The 11,819-nt window shown below is 45.7% G+C and overlaps 1 protein-coding gene across 1 annotated transcript in view; it reads right to left on the bottom strand.

The window, feature by feature from the left end:
* Positions 1–2,590: 2,590 nt before the first annotated feature.
* The window catches only part of EFCAB8 (EF-hand calcium binding domain 8), a 127,272-nt gene continuing 118,043 nt past the window's right edge, over positions 2,591–11,819 (bottom strand). The window contains exons 22-26 of the mRNA XM_007934719.2: positions 8,899–9,067; positions 5,740–5,860; positions 4,313–4,517; positions 4,127–4,225; positions 2,591–3,025 (exon numbers count right to left, since the gene is read on the bottom strand). Of these exons, the coding sequence (XP_007932910.2) occupies positions 2,591–3,025; positions 4,127–4,225; positions 4,313–4,517; positions 5,740–5,860; positions 8,899–9,067 (1,029 nt within the window). The remainder of the gene's footprint in view (positions 3,026–4,126; positions 4,226–4,312; positions 4,518–5,739; positions 5,861–8,898; positions 9,068–11,819) is intronic.

The following is an 11,819-nucleotide window of genomic DNA, read 5'->3' as shown; positions in this document are numbered from 1 at the left end:
GCAAGCTTTTAAGATCCCAGTCGCTACTCGCCAAAGTAGGAGGTGGAACAATGTTTTGTGTAGTATGTTATGCCAATTGAGCTTGATGTCCCCTGCGACTATGGTCCCAAGCCCACAGGTTCAACTACTCGGTCCCTCTGGATAGCTGGCTGTGACCAAGAAGTGACTACAACCTTGCCCATTGTCGGCTCTCCTATACACCTGGGAATTCAGATCATACAAATAAACTTATAGGACCATTGTCTGCCAACCCTATACATGGTCTTGGGTACACTCTCTGCTTCATAGACATACCTACTAGTTCAGTCTGTCCACCCATCTATCCACCTATATACCCATGTTTGCCTTTACTGACAATGCAGTACTGTATGTGCAAAAGGGTTCATCTTTGTTATCTGTACCTCCCATGTACCTCTCTATGTCTTTCTCTTCCTCAATGCCACCATATTGATCACTCACATTTGGTACATTGCCCTTCTCTTCCCCAAAATCAATACCTATCTCTACCTATCTAACAGTGTTCCCTACCCTACCCTCCCACCCCTGGTAACCAACAAAGAAAATTTCCTTCCATAGATAAACCTTTCCTTGAGTTTTGCAATAATGGACTAATACAGTATTTGTCCTTTTGTGATTGACTTATTTCACTCAGCATAGTGTCCTCCAAGTTCATCCACATTATGCAGTGTGTTGCAGATTCTACACTATTCTTTAGTGTTGCATAGTATTCCATTGTGTGTATATACCATAGTTTAGTTATCCATTCCTCAGTTGATAGGTTGTTTCCTCTTTTGGCTATTATAAATAGTGCTGCAATGAACATGGGTGTGCATAAGTCTGTTCTTATCATGGCTCTCACTTCTTTAGGATATATACCTAGTAATGGAATGGCTCGGTCTAATGGTATTTCAAATTCCAACTTTTGAAGGAATCGCCATACTGCTTTCCACAGTGGTTGTACCATTTTATAGTCCCACCAGCAGTGTATGAGAGTCCCAATCTCTCCACATCCTAGCAAGCATTTGTTATTTTCTGTCTTGTTGAACTTTGCTGCTAGTGCTGGAGCAAGATGGTATCTTGTTGTTTTGATTTTCATCTCTGTAATAGCTAACGATCATGAGCATTTCTTCTTATGTTTGCTGGCTGCCTGAATATCCTCCTTGGTGAAGTGTCTACTCACGTCTTCTGCCCATTTTTTAATTGGATTGTTTGTCTTTTTGTTATTGAGGTGTTGGAGTGCTCTATAAATTCTAGAGATGAGTCCAAGGCAGTAAATCTTTATGGAAGTAGTCTGTCCCCATCTTCCTCCCATGGAGCAGCTGGTGGATTTGAACCACCAACTTTCTGGTTAGCAGTCAAATGCCTTAGGCACTGCCTATTGAGCACCCCAGTTAAATGAGGCAACTTCCTGGAGGCAGCCAATGAGGCTCTGGCAGAGACACCCCACGCCCTGCAACCCTGAATGGCAGTCAATGTCTCCAAGCCCTTGGCAAGTAGGACCTACTGATAATTATACTATTGAGCTAGAGGGAGGGGGGATAGTATCTTAGGCTTCTAAGACTTGGCTCAAGTCCCATATCTGTCACTAATTTGCTGTGTGACCACATGAGGACCCTCTCTGAGCCTTAGCTTCCCATTAAAAAAACAAACACATAAGCCAGTTAGAGGAGCTGAACCCTGGGGCCCTCCTAGTGCTCATCCTGGGACTCCCAAAGGCAGAAGCCCCTTCCCAATGGCAGGCCTAATGGGGGCATGGCAGAGGGTCTTCTTTACGTGACTGCCTCCAATAGTTGTGACTGAACAATGGCCTGAGGATTGGGCTGTGTGGGTCATGGCTCTGCCATCTGGCTTTGATACCTCTGCCAAGGAAGAGACCACCAAAACTGACAGACCCCACCATTGCAAAGCTGCCATTCTCAGAAACAGGATGTTGAGGTGCTGAGAGGGCTGGTGGCTAACAGAGGGCTGGGCAGGGTAGCTCTGGGCCAGGGGGGGAGCCATGAGCCCAGAGAGGATGAGTTCTTGACCATGGATCCAGGACTCCTTTGCACAAGGACCAGAACAGTGTGTACACACAGGATGCCTGACAGCAACGTAACACAGACAGATACCAAGAGCAAGAAACAAACAGCACCAGTACTGAACAGCTGTTAGGCTTCATGATTGCTTCAAGACCAAACCAAGCAGCACGGCCCACCTCCCACATCAGCATGGGACTCCGAAGCCCCTGCCCTAGAGCTGCAGATGTCTCTTGCAAATGGTTCACCAAGATTTTCTGGAGGAGGGACTGTTCTCTCTGCCCAAGGCCTTGCCTGGAGAATGTGGCCTGGTCTCTGAGATGTGGGCTCTCTGACCGGGATACACAACCAAATTTCATAGCCTATGGGACTCCAACATCTGAGAAAATTTATTATTTTTTTTCTTGGATTCTGGCAAGGAGCCAGAAAGAGGATAGGTCAGCATCATAGAGAGGTGGAGAGGGACAGTGAGGGAAGTCCCACCCCCTCCTGGGCCTGGCAGGGTGTCCCAGCGAAAGCAGGATCCCGTGGACCTGGTCATCCTGCTTCAGGACTGGAGAGAAGGGGGAACCTCAGAACCTCACGTGGAAGCCCCTCTTCATGGGCAACACAAGGCTGGCCCTCAGAGGCTCTGAGTGATACTGGAGACCAGAGGCAGACCTTTGCAACATGGACTCTGACTCCTGGGTCAGGTTTGAGGAAGTGGACTGGGCCGTGGAGGCTGACCAGGGCCTCGGTGAGGAACCGGACGACTGGAGCCTTAGGAAGCTGGACGAGGCTGAAGGGAAGAGTGACACAGAGGCGGGTGAGGTGGCCGCAGGCATCCTGGTGCTGGGGTTGGGCTCAGTCTGCTCCCTGTCAGGCTCCAGGCTCTTCTCAAGGTGGTAGGGCATTGTAAAGATGCGCTGGCCTGGCTGGTCTCCAACCTTAAATACTGTGGAGAAGTCAGGCTGCTTGGTGGGCATCAGGTCATTGAAGTGAAGATTTTGGTAGATTGGAGGTGAGATCTGTGGGGGACAGAGCAGGGTAATATGGGGTGGGGGTGGCCTATCAGAACTGAGGGCACCCAGGACCAGAGGTTCACAGGGTGGAGGGCCCAAGGCAAGTCCTTTCTCTTCAACAAGACCCTGAGGTCTCTCCAAGCAAAAGAAGTCATCTCCAGATACCAGGTTACTGCTAACAAAGCAGCCTGCAGGACCTGCCAGCCCACTCGTGCCTGGCCCACCCTCAGCCCCTTCTCTCACATGATCATCTGGTGCTCACAAAACCCATGAGGTCAGCACCAGGATGGTTCTCATCTTAGAACAAGGCCTCAAGCTGGACTCTGAGACTCTGAGCGGGGCTAAGGGACACGGAGTTCCCCAACATCCTCCTTCCTCTCTATGAACATTGCCAAGCTGGGCTTGAGGCCCACCTCCAGGAAAGGGGAAGGGATGCTCAGCGAGCAACCTCTCTCTACCACCCCCTCCATGCCCAGACTGAGAGTCCTAAGAGGAAGTGGCCTTTGGCATTATCTCAATTATTTCTAGTACTCATCACTAGAGGAGTATGGGGTGCTCCCATAATCCCCTCATTGAAACATGAAGAAAACAGGACTAGGAGAAGTTGGGATCTGCCCAAGCAAGAGTCAAGGTGGGACTCCAAATTGGTCCTTCCAAAGCCCCCTGTTCCCTCTTTCAGACCCCAAGGAGAACCACCCTTCTTCCAACCACTCATCATTTACTTGTTGTGTGCCTGGCACCAGCAGACCCTGTGTCTGCTCTTGAGTAGCCCACAGTAGTGGGAACATGAGCAGTTAATACAAACGAATAGCCACAGACTATTAGAATAATACTAGAATAAGCAAATGAACAGCCACAGACTATGATTAAGAGGACCTACTCCCATAGGCCCAATGAGATTTATCCTTAAAAACAAAACCTATCTTTGTGCCCTAAATGAGGGCCTTGTCAAATCAGCCAGCCAGACCAGCTATATGGCAGAACTACCTATAGCCCAGAATCCTGTTAAAGGATAGGTCCTATTCAGGGACCACGTGGTCACGAGGGTGGCCATTGGTGGAGATGGCTACAACCCCAGCATCTTGGGGAGCCACTACCCCACCTCACCTGCTGCTTCATGCAGCCATACTGCACATCAGTGAAGAGAAGTTCCGGAGTCCGTGACCGTTCCTTGGGTTTATATGCTGCTCCCAAGACCTTGCTCACCTGCAGGAGTCACAGGCCAGAGTGAAGACTCGGGGTTGAAATTTGGGGCCCTCAATCCATGCCCCCCCATCTCCCACCCAGCCTAACCTGCTTATCCTTAGACTCCCAGTTACGCCAGCTGCTCTCGATGTCTTCTGGGGAGTATTCTCCAGCCCATGGTGACATCGGGGCCATCTTCTGCAGCTTGGCCCAAGCCTCAGCCTCTGTTTCCTCTTTCCCATGGAGGAAGTCCATCAGTAACACCTGCTCCTGCCGCTGGTAGGCCAGGGCCTCAGCAAGATCCTGCTCCTCCCTGCTATGAGAGAGTTTCCTTCACAAGATATCCTTCCCCTGGGGAGGCAGGTGGCCCTCAAAGGAACCCCAAGAAGGTCTCCCTCTCCTAAGCCTGATTCTTTCCAACCTTTTCATCCTTCCCTCAAGGCCATACTGCCCAAGGTCCATCATAGAGCAAGTATTCAACTACTGTTAGCAAAGGCCCCATTAAGCTAGCCCCCAGCAAGTCCTGCAACCACTCCCACTGTACCCTGAGCTCTCCTTCATGAAGGCCCGACACCCCTTCCATCTGCCCACACCATTTTGGCCTTACCTGGACCTTATCTTGTGGAATATTTCAACACCCTCTCCCTCCTATGAAACCCTACCTCCAACCTGTTTGTTATCCCTCCACACAACTGTCAAGGGATATCCCTTGATATCAGGGCCACAGAAGCCACAAAGATTCTATGGGTGCCTAGGAAACTTCTACTTATACATCAAAACCCAGAATAATCTCTTCTTCTATGAAGCCTTCCTTACTTGATACACCCAATCTGGTAGATTGTCGTCTGAGTTATCCATGTTCTTAATACTCTCATCACTTATCACACAGAACTGCAGTCATGAGTTTGGAAATCTGTCTCTCCAAGTGGACTGTGAGCTCTCTGAGGCAGGACCAGTGTATGGATTATATTAGATCTCTAGAACCTAGCACAGGGTCTGGCAATCAGCAGGACCTGAATAAATATTTTTGAATGAACCAAGTTTATTTGAGACTTGGTCAGGAATGAGGGTGGTGTGTAGGTTGGGGAGGAACTTGTAGGGGAAGGAGCAAGTAGCAAGCAGCCTCCCCTTCTGCATGATCAGGGAAATAGCATGAGTATTTGCTTGGAACTGGAGCATCGGAAGGGGCCTCTGGCTACTCAGAAATGGTCTCTGCAGGGAAGCCTTCCCTGGTGAATCTGAGTCTGGCTCTGAAGCAGGACCCAATATAAGAACTTGAGTTTTTTTATTTTCCTCCCTTTTGCTGCTCCATCTTTCAATTGAGCTGGGGTAGTATCAGGCCTCAGGGCCTCAGGCCATAGATGCCATCTGTGAGTTAAAGTTACCCACAAGCCCCAAGTCTCTGGCCTTTTGAGGGCCTTCATCCACCATGTTCAGGACTACTCAACCCAGGTGCAGGCTTCCTGGGATCTGGCAAAACTCTCAGCATCCTCCTCTTCAGGCCAGAGGAGACCAGGTAAGCTGTGATAACTCACCGAAACTCTTCCTGGAAGACCTTTGGAGTGGCATCCAGAGAGTCAGCCCTCTCCTCCTGCTTACTGTCACCATCCAGCTGAGCATCCTGCAGTCTGTTCCAAATACTCAGACCAAACGTCCCTGAGATTTAACCAGAACATGCTTAGTAAAAAGAACTGGCATACCCCCTCCTCTGCCTTCTGCCCCTCCTCCAAGCACATGAGTCAGCCAGGGACCTCTTACAACCAGCCCCAGCCCCAGCCCCCATATCCATCCAAATATTGAATGTCCACCATATGCCAGGCATTACACTGGGTACTCAATAAATATCGAGAGGAATCAGACACCACGCCCAGGAGATACTTGGAGCATAGGCCTAAAGCATCCTGCCTTGAGTGCAGGATCATATGGGGAGAGTAACTATGGTGGCATCCGAATGACCCCCTGTTAAACTTTAAGTTGTTGTTGTTATTTGCCATCAAGTCGGACCCAACTCATAGCTCCTGTATAAAATGACAATGGCATGAAATGACCTGACATCCATTAGATGTGAGGTTTTTTGATTTGTTTTGTGTTATAGGGAGGTTGCTGGAGTAGAAGGTAGGTAGTGAGAATAGAAAAACAGGAGTCCTACTTCCAGGCAGGGTGTAGTGAGTAGCGGTAGGCTATGTTCCTGCTGCTAATTTATTTTAAAAAAAGAAAAAGATACGCTACAAAATCAAAATTTTTAAGTCAATGGAGAGCTGTAGAAGCAAGGAGAACTAGGTGAACCAAAATTAGAGAGGGAAGAGTCCTTCCAAGATGGGCTGAGATTGGGAGGTGTTTTCTTCACAGGGGTAATTTCCTGAACCTCAGCACAGGCTGAGTGAGAATCAGGCTTGGCTTAGGGAGAAGGAATCCACTGGAAGGAAGAGAAACCAGCAGAGCCTCTGACATCCATGCTGTCTGCCATGATGGATTCAATCTCATGGAGTTCTGAACGCAGAGAGGAGACTGGGAGGCTGGGGGTTGGACTGGAAAGGCAGAGTGAGGTCACTGGGAGACAGAGTCCCATTAGAGGGAGAAGCCTGCAACAAACATGAGATTTTACCCTGCAACATCTCAAGAAAGAGGTGAACTGACTCCACCTAAAGCTGCAATCCAGCCCTGACCCAATTCAAGTCCTGATTGTAGTGAGGTATACAGAGGAAAGAGAAAATGCTCTAAGGAGAAATAGCATCCATCAACTTCCATCTCTATAAATCTTTTATATACAAAGTCTGAAGAAAAAAAAAATTAAGTATGAAAAAATCAAACCAGTTGCGTTCATGTTGATTCTGACTCACGGCGACTCTATGTGCTGCAGAGGAGAACTGCACTCCACAGGGTTTTTAAGGCTGTCACTTTTCAGAAGCAGGTCACGAGAACTTTCTTCCAAGGTGCCTCTAGGGGGATTTGAACCTTCAGCCTTTCAGTCAGTAGCCAAGCATTTAACCATTTGTTCCACCCAGAGACTCCTTTTTTAAGTATCAGATATGTGAAAAGGCAAGGAAATGGAACCAATAACAGAAGAAATAGGCATTAAGACCAGAAGAACTAGATGGTGCCCGGCTACCACTGTCATCCACTTGGAAGGGATGTAGGAGATCCTGGATAGAGAGGGAGAACAATGGGGAACAAAACTCAAAATCATTTGGAGGGAAAAAAAAAAAAAAGATGGTTGGGACCAGGTTTGCTGGTCCAATAGAGCCTGGTGGAACCACTGAGACTATGGCCCCTAGTTGCCCTTCAGGGCTGGAATTGAACCCACACCTGTGGTTTCCAGCCAAACAAAGTACAGGCATGTGAGTTAAACATTTACCTCAAATAGACACATGCCCTGGAGAGAACAATCATGGGAGAAGGAAGGGCTGCTTATGCACAGGGAGACAGCTCAGGGGGCAGGAGAGTATGGAGGGATGGACACTGGGAAGTGGTAACTATGGGGAGGAAGTGGGAGGGGAGCTGTTGCATTGTGGTAAACTGTGGTCAATGACATGAGACAAAGTATATGTGAACAGCTGTATGGAAAGTGAATTTGCTCTGTAAATCTTCACCCAAATCACAATAAAAGAAAAAAGAAAAGAAAAGAAATAGGCATTAAAAGCAGATCCGCGGATGATTCAGGCACTGGCGTTAACAGATAAATAGGTATAGGTTAAAATTAACAACACTGACAACACCAAGTGTAGGCAAAATTATGGGACAATAGGAGCTCTTGTATACTACCAGTAAAAGAGTGCAAAATGGCAGCCACTTTGAAATATTGTTTGGCAATATCTACTGAGATGAAACATATCATATGCTACGATTCATATGCAATTCCTAGATACATACCTAAAAGAAATTAATGCTTTTCTTTTTTACTAAAAGATATGTATAACAATGTTCATAGTGTTATTTTTTATAGCCCCAAACCACAAACAATCCCAATGCCCACCAACAGTAGTAGCATAAATAAATAAATGATGGTATATCACATAATAGAATACAATTCAGCAAAGAGAATGAATGAACTACTTCACTCAACAAATGGATGGATTTCGCAAGCATAATGGTGGGCAGCAGTGTTGAGAAAAAGACAAACACAAACAAGAACCTGTTGTATGATTCCATCTCTTCAAAGTTCAAAAACAGACAAAACCAATCTGTGTGTTCGGAAGTGAAGATAATGGTACTTTTGCAGAGGGGTAGGCAGTGATGGAGGGAGAACATGAGGGGAGCCCCTACTGGTAAGATCATGTCTTGACATGGATGGTGGCTGTATGGGTCTATGCTTACTTTCTGAAAATTCACCAAGCTATATGTACACTTCTGATTTATGTACTTTTCTTTAAGTATGTTACACTGCAACAATTATATTTCTTAAAAAAAATAGTAAAGAATATATCTTATCAGATCTATGATTTGCAAATATACAACGGCAAATGATGTTAGGTGGATGGGTGAAAGGGTAATGGATAGCTGAATGGATGAATGGGCAGGCTGCTGAATGAACAACTAGATAGACTTACATCCTGTAATACTTTTTGAGTAATGACAGCTGCCATGGTCTGAATTCCCCTCCCCACAAGGTATAAAATTTATGCTATTTTATGTTTTAACAGGGGCAGAGCCAGGAAAGGCCACGGGGCATGGCTGAGCTTCAGTGGGACCCATACCAACAGCATCACCATAGAGTTTCCATGCCTTGACGTTCCAGTCCCTGCCAGCACTGATAACCAGCTGGAGGCTGTCCACATACAGGATGTCTGCCACACTCTCCTGATGGCCCCTCCAGGTAATCAAAAGCCTGGGGGGAGTCAGGGAAATGGTCTGGCCATCAACGACCTATAGGAGACAATACAGAAGAATGCTTACACCAAGACCATCACGCAGGCTCGTCGGAAAGCATCCAGGACTGGAAGTAACAGAGCCCAGTGGAAGGGCCTTGGGACACAGGCCAAGGTTTTTCTTCTGCACACATTCATATATTAACTTGGTAGCAACCTTAGGTAGGTCCTGATGCTCCTCTGAGCCTTGCTCTATTGTTTATCAAGTGTCTTGGCATATATTATTCCATTTGAACCTCACAACAAGCTTATGGGATATGTATGACTCTCACCATTTTACAGAGAAGAGAAGTGTCAGAGAGACGTTCGGTAACTGTCAAAAGGTCACACAGCTAGAAAGTGATGGGGCTAGGACAAGAACCCAGGTCTTCTTGCATTCTAAAGTTATTCAGTTGGGCATTGGGAAATGAATAGGAAGACTAGGGGGGTAATAAATCATATTTTTGCTGCTGCTGTTAGGTGCTGTCAGGTCAGCTCTGATGCATAGCAAGCTTATGAATAACAGAACAAGTTCCATTTAACTAGAAAATGAGCAAAAACAATCAAGACCATTTTAAATAAAACAAGATTAAGAGAGGCTTAGCCAATCACATTCAAGCATGGTATGTCACAATGATGTTGTTGTTGTTTGCCGTTGGAGTCAGCCCCGACTCATAGCGACCCCTCCTTGGGTTTCCGAGGCAGTATCACTACGGAAGTAGGATTGCCAACCTTCCTTCCGAGGAGTGGCTGGTGGGTTTGAACCGCCAGCCTTCTGGTGAGCAGTCAAGTGCCTTAGGCACTATGCTACCAGACCTCACAATGATACAAACATTAAATACACAGAGCAGTGGAAGAGAGAGAGAGCTCAGAAACCAGCCCAGACACTCATAAAACTCTGATACAGGCTAAGAGTGGCAGCAAAACTTGTGGTCTTAGGAACTGTGACTCAATAAATGATGCTGAAACACTTGATAAATTATTGAGAGCCCAAATAATTAACTGACCTCTTACAACTAAACAAATAGTAGAAGGATTGAAGAATTATTTTTAATTAAACCATCTCACACTCACTCACTTACTGCCATCGAGTCAATTCTGACTCATAGCAACCCCCGTTGGGTTTCTGAGGCAGGAAATCTTTACAGAAGTAGGTTTTCCAGTCTTCCTTCCGTGGAGTGGCTGGTGGGTTCTAACCACCAGCCTCTGGTTAGCAGTCAAACGCCTTAGGCACTATGCCACCAGAGCTTCTTAATGAAACCATTGTTGTTGTTGTTGTTGTTATGTGCCATCGAGTCGGACCCGACTCATAGCAACCCCTCCTTGGGTTTCCGAGGCAGTATCACTACGGAAGTAGATTGCCCCATAAGATATCCAAAAGAAATTATGAGTGAATATTTTACCTTAGCTCTGAAAAGGAAAGTGATAGAAGGCAATGAGAACATCACAATGGGAAGAAAAAATTACTGGCCCACAAAAAATTAAAAATCACCATAAATCAAATTAAAAGGCAAATGGCATTGGAGGAAATGTTTGCATACATATGACAACCAATGAGTTAATATCTTTTAATGTATTTTTAAATAATTATACATCACTTACAAAAGATGGTTATCTGCAGGAGATTCTGGATAGAGTGGGAGAAAAAATGTGGAACAAAACTCAAAACCATAAAAAAGAAAAAGACCAGGTTTACTGGTCTCATAGAACCTTGTGAGACCCCTGAGACTATTGCCCCTAGTTATCCTTCAGGTCTGAAATTGAACTCATTCCTGTGACTTCCAGCCAAACAACAGACAGGCATATGGGGTGAACATTTACATCAGGTAGATACATTCCTTGGAGCGATCAATCATGGGAGAACAGAAGGGCAGTATTTGCACAAGGAGAGAGCTCAGGGGCAGGGATGCATAGGAAAGAAGGGCACAGGGAAGAGGTAACTACAGGGAGGAAGTGGGAAGAGCTGTTACATTGTGGGGAATTGCAGTCAGTGTCATAAAACAAAATGTGTATAAATTGCTGTATGGAAAATGAATTTGGTCTGTAAATTTTCACTCATATCACAAGAAAAATTAAAACAAAAAAGATGGTTATCATATCCATACATCTATGGCCAATGGATTTTTTTTTAAATCCTTTCACTCGTATCAAACCTGACTTTTAATTATCCATCTATTTTCCCTCCCCTCCCCACCCCTTCTATCCCTAGTAACCAGCAAAGAAAATTTCCTTTCCTTGACTTTTTATCAAAATGGACTTATACAATGATTTGTCCTTCTGTGATTGACTTATTTCACTCAGCATAATGTTCTCTGCATTATGAGGTGATTCACTGATTCTTCATTATTCTTTAATGCTGCATAGTATTCGATTGTGTGCATATACCATAGTTTAGTTATCCATTCATCTGTTGATAGGATTTAGAGTGTTTCCATCTCTTTGCTATTGTGAATAGCTCTGCAATGAACATGGGTGTGCATATATCTATTCATGCCACAGGTCTCACTTCTTTAGGATATATTCCTGCTAATGGGATTGCTGGATCAAATGATATTTCCATTTCCAACTTTTTAAGGAAGCACCATACCATTTTCCACAGCGGTTGTACCATTTTACAGTCCCACCACCATGTATGAGAGGTCCAATCTCTCCACACCCTCGCCAGCGTTTGTTGTTTTCTGTCCTGTTGAACTTTGGTATTATTGCTGCAGTGAGAGTATATCTCATTGTTGTTTGGTTAATGGCTAATGATCGTGAGTGTTTCTTCCTAT

This window comes from Orycteropus afer, unplaced genomic scaffold, assembly GCF_000298275.1.
Source record: "Orycteropus afer afer isolate SDZICR_OR568_19922 unplaced genomic scaffold, OryAfe1.0 scaffold00020, whole genome shotgun sequence".
NCBI classification, from domain to species: domain Eukaryota; kingdom Metazoa; phylum Chordata; class Mammalia; order Tubulidentata; family Orycteropodidae; genus Orycteropus; species Orycteropus afer.
The sequence above is the reverse complement of the archived record's forward strand: the minus strand, read 5'-3'. Positions and strand labels throughout refer to the sequence as shown.